Source organism: Bison bison, unplaced genomic scaffold, assembly GCF_000754665.1.
Source record: "Bison bison bison isolate TAMUID 2011002044 unplaced genomic scaffold, Bison_UMD1.0 scf7180017864518, whole genome shotgun sequence".
Classification (NCBI taxonomy): Eukaryota; Metazoa; Chordata; class Mammalia; order Artiodactyla; family Bovidae; genus Bison; species Bison bison.
In genome coordinates, this window is record NW_011495071.1 from 13,938,267 (window position 1) to 13,946,604 (window position 8,338).

Here is an 8,338-nt window from a genome sequence, read left to right on the forward strand (position 1 = left end):
CTATGAACCCACTCTCCTCATGTATCATCCTCAGCTCTGTCCTGCTCTTGAGTTCCTCTCCAACGTCTTTTCTTAGGGAGAACTTTCCTAGAGTGCTTGCTGCAAAGAGTAGCTCTGGCTCCCCATACATCTCTGGGTTCACCTCTGAGGTCTCCCCAGGGCCAGTGTCAGACACCTTATTGTACTAAGACATGCAGAAGACCTGGAGGAAGAAGACATGAATGCTGCTGACCCCAGATTAGGGTAGGCTTGAATAACAACAGATCTGTTCCAACTTGAAAGGAGTTGGGGAAAGACCAAACGATGGGATTAGAGTCAGAACTGGGTTCCAGAGGGTGGGCTTGTTGCATTAGAACCTAGAGTATTGGTGTCTCACTGTATCCTGCTGACTATACCAGCTGTCTTGCGTATCTCATTGTATGCACTGTTTGCTGAACCCAGGGTAGGTGAGGCGTGAACCAAGAGGCTGGAAGGAGATGCAAGGAGCCATAGGAACTGCAGACACATTTATTCTCTCCTGACTGGCACAGCACCAATGACACCAGCCATAACATAACTTTAACATAGCTGTAATGTAGCCTTAATGCAGCCTCCAGGGCTTTTCAGGCGGAGCTTATATATACTTGCAGAACAAAAACAGCCTGTGGCCAAGAAGTACGTCGTGACATGTATGCATAGTGCTATAAATGATCTCAGCTCTTACATATTATTATTTACCAAACGTGTAAGAGCGAGAAACCGTGGAACAAGAGAAAGCCTGACTACTGCCACCACCAATTGCTCTTTCTCTACAATTGGCATCCTCGCTGCCAGGTCCACCTGCCTGGGGCATCGTATATCTTCATCTACCTACACTCTACTCTATTTCCACTCTGGAGTGATGTGAAAGGCAGGCCACCTACACTGGCCACCTTGGGTACAGGAGTGTAAACTTCTGTCTTTCCCCTGTCCTTAGGTCCTTCCAGGCATTGATGCCAATAGTTGAAGCAGTGATACAAAGTGCATATGCAACTGCACAATTCATTACAGAACCCTGCTTCTACGCACTCTGACTTCACTTGACCAATTCCAGTTTTTCTCACTATGCCACTGTTACTGGGGAAGAGAAGATAAATAAATACAGGATAAATCAGTACATTTATTTATAATCACTACATTTATTTATAATCAGTACACTTATAAATACAGGATAAATTAGTACATTATCCTGATAAATAAAATCAGGATAAATAAATTCAGGGAAATAAGTACAGATCTGACTAAAACTTTGACACAGGTCTGCTATCTGTGAAGGGAGGAAGAAGGGATAATGAGGGATAGCATGCCATTAGCTTTCAAGCAAGCTTGAAACTACAGCAGATGCCTGAGATGCCATAGCTGGAACATGGTGGCTAAGTGGCTTTGAAAAATAAGTCTCATGCACTTAAGAGTCAGTTCTGTTGGCACTGATGATCTTCGCTAGATTTGCTGATGCGTTGAGGAAGCGGTCATCTGATCCAGTTCCAGCTTCGAGGGTCCCTTATCCTCCAGAAGTCTCTGTTTACAGTCTCTCATCCTCCAGCTTCCCCAGTGGCTCAAGCAGTAAAGAATCCACCTGGAATGCAGGAGACTTCGGTTCGATCTCTGGGTTGGGAAAAGCCCCTGGAGAAGGAAATGGCAACCTATTCCAGTGTTCTTGCTTGGAAAATACCATGGACAGAGGAGCCTGGCAGACTACAGACCATAATGTCATGAAGAGTTGGACAACATGAGCGCAGACTCTCTTCAGCGGGCACCATTTCCAGCATTTTACTGACCTAGGTTAAATCAGGAGAGTAAGTCCTATGAATCAGTTGGCCAACTTTAGACAAACAGCCTTTTTTCTTGATGAATGGATTGGTCTGCTTTTCCAAAAGCATTTATAATGAGATATACTAGTTATTGCACAGATTCTGCATCAGCAGGCCTGTAAATAATTGGGGGCAGTTTTATTACCCAAAAGCATTTAACTAATGCATTTAAACTGGCCTCGACAACAGTTTGAGTTGTTTTATTTGCTATTTGGACCACAGGGAATAACATGTTTGGAAACATGTTTTAGATTGGCAACACCCTCACTGGGGTTGGAAATTCTTGGTTAAACCAGTATAATTTGGGTGGTAAGTTATCCCATTGAGTTATTAACAAAATATGCACAAATGGTAGGGAAGGAAATCCCCTCTCTGAGCCAAGGACTCTGTATGCGACAGCAGTACTGCAGCTCATATATCATTCATGGGCCTGGTGTGAACAACGAGGTCAGGCTTGATTCACAGTGAGCCGATTCATCAGGAGGAGGCAGAAGGGCCTTACAGCACGTCTTCCCAGAGTCCCAGGCCACTACATGGAGACCAGATGAGACAGTGCCTCCCCAACACATCAAAAAAAGCCATACATCATAAATATACTTAGAACACCCCAGCATCAATCCTGAGAGCTCTCCAACACCATGCACTGGCCATGAATTCTGAACTCCCAGAGCGTACTCCAAAACACAAGGCTAAACTTTGCTTTAGAGCCCCTTACCTTGTCTTAAGAAAAATATATAAAAGTATGATCAGTCCAATGATGATTACTACAATCATTCCAATAGAGAGCCAGTCAGTTTTCTTCTCAGATTCTGCAGAAAGAAGGAAGAAAACGTTAAGAGGAAGCCTATTGGCAGGGGCCAAAGAGATCACATGACTGCTTCTAGGATCGGTGTGGTTGTATGTCATCTTCTGTCAGGGATGGTACCACCAACCTTCTGCCACATGTCTTTGCCCTCCTCCATCCTATCTCTTACACCTCCAGACGTCAAACAGCCTGTTTAGCACTTATCAGAAATACAGCAATATCAAACACCACATACAATATGCACATGCTGTGCACATGTTTAAAGCTTCCATAGCATTATACCATCCTGTATCACCTGTATACTGCTATAGACTGAACGTCACTCTCCCCTCAAAATCTGAATGCTGAAATCTTAATGCCCAGTATGACAGCATTAGGAGACAGGGCTTTGGGGAGGTGATTAGGTCATGAGGGTGGGGCACTCAGGAGTGAGATGAGTGCCCTATAAAGGAGGGCCTTGAGAGATCGCTCACCCTTCCACCTTGTGAGGACAGCATGAGAAGTCTGAAACCTGCAAAAGGGCTCTCACCCAACCATGCTGGCCACTAATCTTGGGACTCCAGCCTCTAGAACTGTGAGAAATGAAGTTCTGTTGCTTATAAGCCACCCGCATGCGTGCGCGTGCACGCTCAGCCACTCAGTCATGGCTGACTCTCTGCGATCCCATGCACTGTAGCCTATCAGGCTCTTCTGGTCCATGGGATTTCCCAGGTAAAAATACTGAAGTGGGTTGCCATTTCCTTCTCCAGGGGATCTTCCCAACCCAGGGACTGAACCCGCATCTCCTTCATTGGCAGGCGGATTCTTTACCACTCTACCACCTGAGGAGGCACTTATAAGCCACCTAGTCTGTGGCAATTTGTTACAGCAGTCCATTTGGACTAAGAGGGCTTACCTGGTGACTGGTGATGGTAAAGAATCTGCCTGCCAATCTACTTCCATATTCTTACCTACAAGTCCCATGGACAGAAGAACCTGGCGAGTTACAGTGCATGGGGTCACAAAAGAGTTGGATACAACTTAGCGACTAACCACCAACAATGGTAAGCACCAACAATATACAACAAGATATATACATATCACCCAGCCCAGACAAATCCCTGATACCAAACACACAAAGCATATTTCAATTTCATATTCCCCTGTTTCTGAGATACCCTAAACACATCTGTGTACACACCACCCACACAATCCTTGGTCTTTACTTCCAAGAACAATTTCTCTCTCCCTTCAGGATCATCTCAAGCCCCATCTGGCACACCCAGACCACATCCCTCAGGGCCACCAGTCAGCCTCTGCCTTCATGACCTCTCTCAGCTCTATGCAGATGCATTGGACCAACAGGATCATCCCCACCTAGGACCAGAGCCATGACCATAGAAGCCAGGTCACCTATTAGACCATCTGTCCTGGCTTAGGGACCTAATCTGTTCTGCTGACTCTGGGGCTGATCTAAATCAGACCAATTTTTCTCCCCTTCCCTATATAACCAAAGTTTATATGATACTCCCCTCAAAATGAAGAATAAGGGAAATGTCCAGGAAGATGCTTACCTGGATGTAGAATCAACTGAAAGTCCAAACTCTGGATTGTGGGCAAGGATACATGCCATACCACACACTGATAGATGGTCCCATTGTCTTCCAGAGATGGCTTCAGCCTTAGGTGGCTAGTGATATTAAATGTACCATCCTCATTCTTGACTATGTGGTCAGTGGTGATGTTCTTGGAAAATTCCCTGAAGTGGTGATCATTCTGGGTCCACTTTTTCCATGTGATGTTGATATGCTCTGGGTAGAACCCACTTGATGTACACAAAATATGTCTGTCCTTGTTATCTTTCACCATGACTTGTTCAGACAAGTTGCTGACTGGCTGAGCTGCCAGGGGAGAGAAATCATTCTTTGAGGGTAGGTAGAGATTTGCTTATTATCAGCTCAAATGTCAGACCCATGGCAAGCCTTCAGGAAAGCGAAGTAAACTGAATGGTATTCTGCTTAGACTAAGTGTTCTGGGTACGTTGGTCCCAGTGCCAGTGGGGTACTGATATGCTGTGACCCTGAATCTCAGGCAGCTTTATAAAGCAGAGTTTCTTAAGCCCCTCTGTGTCATAGATACCTTTGGGAATCTGAGGAAACTCTTGGAATAAACACTTGGAATTAGCAGAGACTGCTAACTGCTGCCAGTCTCCATTCTTCCATGACACCTCCAAGTTAAAGCTGCTTCTCCCTCCCTCCTCTGCAGCTGGGTGTAGTCATGTGAATTAAGGTCTGAAAGTTTGATTGTAATCAGAAGTGGTGAGAGCAACTTCTAAGAAGGATCCTGAAATAACAAGGGTATCTTAAAGAAAAGAACAGTGTCTCTCCCCCTCCACTTCCTTCTTTCTACAGAATGGCTGGAATAGTATGTCATGGCTGGGGACAGAGAAGCCGTTTCTAAACACAAAGCAGAAATGCAGGTTGAAGACAGAAAAGTGACAAGATAAAGGATCTTGGGTCCCAGATGATCAGAGCACTGCTATATCTGCCCTGGGTTGGCTACATTTTTGAGAAAGGAAAATAAGCCGCCTTCTTAAAAGCACTACTGACCTCTGGCTTCCCCTCTCACATGTAAAGATCTTGAAAGTCATCATTTCTATCCTTGGAACAGGAAATAAAGCTGAACTGAACAAACTGAAAATCCACAGTTTTCTTTAGATTCATCAAAGAATTGAGGTGACAGGGCAAGCCACCACCCTGTAAACCATAGACACACACAGGCAGATTGAGAGAATCACGGCCAAGATCATAAAACCTTAAGCAGAAGGTACTAGAGCAATAAACTGGTTGACATACGTAAGCACTAACTCTGACAAATTGCTAAAGGATAAGTGTGGACTAGGTTGAGAGTAAAAGACTCCTAGAGGCCCAGCCTTAGAGGGGGCCACACACTTTCATGAGTTGTTCCTCCAAGAATCCCACCAGGCTCTCACTGTGAAGATCCAAGAAAAATCCCCTCCTGTTTTGAGCAGGGAAGAGAAGAAAAATAACTATTATAACTATTTCAAAATATACCCAGGACTCCCTGGTGGTCCAGGGGTTAAGAATCCACCGGCCAATGTAGGGGACACGGGCTTGATCCCTGGTCTGTGAAGATTCCACATGCTGCAGAGCACCTAAGCCCACGTACCACAACCACCGAAGCCTGTGCACCCTAGAGCCTGTGCTCCGCAGCAAGAGAAGCCACCGTAAGAAGAAGCCCACGCACCACAGCCTGAGAGTAGTGCCTACCTGCTGCAACTAGGGAATGCCGGTGCACAGCAACAAAGACCCAGAGCAGTCAAAACTAAGTAATTAAATACAAATTAAATATATATACACACATACACACATTCTCCACAATTCTCCAGTGCATTCTCCACAATAAAGGATGCTCTCAAGGGAAAAGAATTTGCCAAAGTCTTATCTGACCTGGGATAGTGATGTTTAGCGGCTCCAGCCCCCTCTTAGCCTTCCTGTCTCACCTAGGAACACTTGTGAAGGTTAGACAGTCTAGCGGCTCAGGCAACTCAAAGAATGAGATTTAATCAGAAAATTATAAACAGCTTCCCCTCTATGACAACTTACCACTACACCAACAGAGCCCCAGAATGATAACAGTAGATTACAACTGAGAGAGCTGTTAAACGTAGGTTCTATTTCAGAAGGAGTTCATGAGGAAACTCAAGGAAAATAAGGCGGGGGGTGGGAGGAAGACACCAGAAGGAATCAAAGTCTCTGGCATCTACAGGCACGGCATTAACATTAAACAGAATGCAACTCCTAGCCAAAGAAATGCAGATCCTCATACCAAAAGCCTATTCACCTCAGTTCCTACTATTTGATACGGAATATCTGGTTTTCAACAAAAAATTACAAGGCATGCCAAAAAGTATGAAAAGACAAAGCAAGCATCAGACCCAAACTCTGGAATGACACAGATTTTGGAATGACCAGATAGGGACTTTTAAATAACGATTAAGCACATGTAACCTAGAGCCCATGCTCCACAATGAGAGGCCACTGCAATGAGAGGCATCCCCTATTTGTCACAACTAGAGAAAAGTCCGTGGAGCGATGAAGACCAAGCACAGCCAAAAACAAATAATTAAATAAAACTCTTTTTGAAAAAATAGTAGCCTTCAGAGCAAAGAAAATTATCAGGAGGAAAAAACTAAGGAAATCTGAATAAACTATGTAAGTAAGTGTTAGTCACTCAGTCCTGCCCTACTCTTTCCAACCCCATGGACTGCAGCCCACCAGGCTCCTGTGTCCATGAGATTTTCCAGGCAAGGATGCTGGAGTGGGTTGCCATTTCCTTCTCCAGGGGATCTTCCCGACCCAGGGATCCAACCCAGGTCTCCCACATTGCAGGTAGATTCTTTACCGACTGAGCTACAAGTGAATAAACTATGGACTTTAATAAATAATAATGTATCAATATTGGTTCATAATTATAAAAATATAGCATAAATGCAAGATGTTAATAGGGCGAGTGGGGTGTGGAGGCAAGAGTAATATGGGAACTCTGTACTATCCTTGCAATTTCTCCATAAATCTAATCCTCTTCTAAAAAAATAAAGTCTATTTATTTATTTAATTTTTGAAAGAAAAAAAAAACTTTTTAGGCTATCAGTTGCAGAGGAATTCTAATATACATCCCTACCTCCAAAATTGATATGTACAAGTCTTCAGTGAAATTGTGGAGAGCTCACAGATACTGCCCCCCAGTTATACTGAATTGTACCCCCTCCCAAATTCATACGTTGAACTCTTAAACTAATTCCCTCAGACTGTGACTATATTTACAGATAGAGTTTTTTTTTTAATTAATTTAATTGGAGGCTAATTACTTTACAGTATTGTAGTGGTTTTTGCCATACAATGACATGAATCCGCCATGGGTGTACATGTGTTCCCCATCCTAAACCCCCCTCCCACCTCCCTCCCCATCCCATCCCTCAGGGTCATCCCAGTGCACTGGCCCTGAGCACCCTGTCTCATGCATCAAATCTGGACTGGCGATCTATTTCACATGTGGTAATATACATGTTTCAATGCTATTCTCTCAAATCATCCCACCCTCACCTTCTCCCAGAGCCCAAAAGTCTGTTCTTTACTTCTGTGTCTCTTTTGATGTCTCGCATATGGGGTCATTGTTACCATCTTTCTAAATTCCAATATATATGTGTTAATATACTGTATTGGTGTTTTTCTTTCTGACTTACTTCACTCTGTATAATAGGCTCGTTTCATCCACCTCATTCTTTTTAATAGCTGAGGAATGCATTCTTTTTAATAGCTGAGTAATATTCCATTGTGTATATGTACCACAGCTTTCTTATCCATTTGTCTGCCGATGGGCATCTAGGTTGCTTCCATGTCCTGGCTATTGTAAACAGTGCTGTGATCAACATTGGGGTACACATGCCTCTTTCAATTCTGGTTTCCTCAGTGTGCATGCACAGCAGTGGGATTGCTGGGTCATATAAGCACAAGCGCTGTGAGCCGGGGCAAACCCAGTGTGGTCCATACACTTCGAGCACTCCCCACACACGCCAGTGATATTTGTTTGCAGTGTTCCTCCCTCCCCACAGCACAACTGAACAAGTGACCATCTTTGCCCCTTTGTGTCAGGGCAGAAACTAGACACTGAAGAGACTTGCAAACAGAGGAAGCCAAAATAA

At 44.2% G+C, this 8,338-nt stretch overlaps 1 protein-coding gene across 2 annotated transcripts in view; it reads right to left on the reverse strand.

The window, feature by feature from the left end:
* Window positions 1-1,150: 1,150 nt before the first annotated feature.
* Window positions 1,151-8,338, reverse strand: part of NCR3LG1 (natural killer cell cytotoxicity receptor 3 ligand 1) — a 13,528-nt gene continuing 6,340 nt past the window's right edge. The window contains exons 3-6 of one of the 2 annotated variants that reach the window (XM_010830528.1): window positions 4,188-4,514; window positions 2,545-2,638; window positions 1,722-1,796; window positions 1,151-1,594 (exon numbers count right to left, since the gene is read on the reverse strand). In XM_010830528.1, coding sequence (XP_010828830.1) covers window positions 1,459-1,594; window positions 1,722-1,796; window positions 2,545-2,638; window positions 4,188-4,514 — 632 coding nt within the window. In that variant the 3' untranslated portion in view covers window positions 1,151-1,458. Of the gene's footprint in view, window positions 1,797-2,544; window positions 2,639-4,187; window positions 4,515-8,338 lie in introns of both variants that reach the window. The other variant, XM_010830527.1, reaches the window with a different exon arrangement.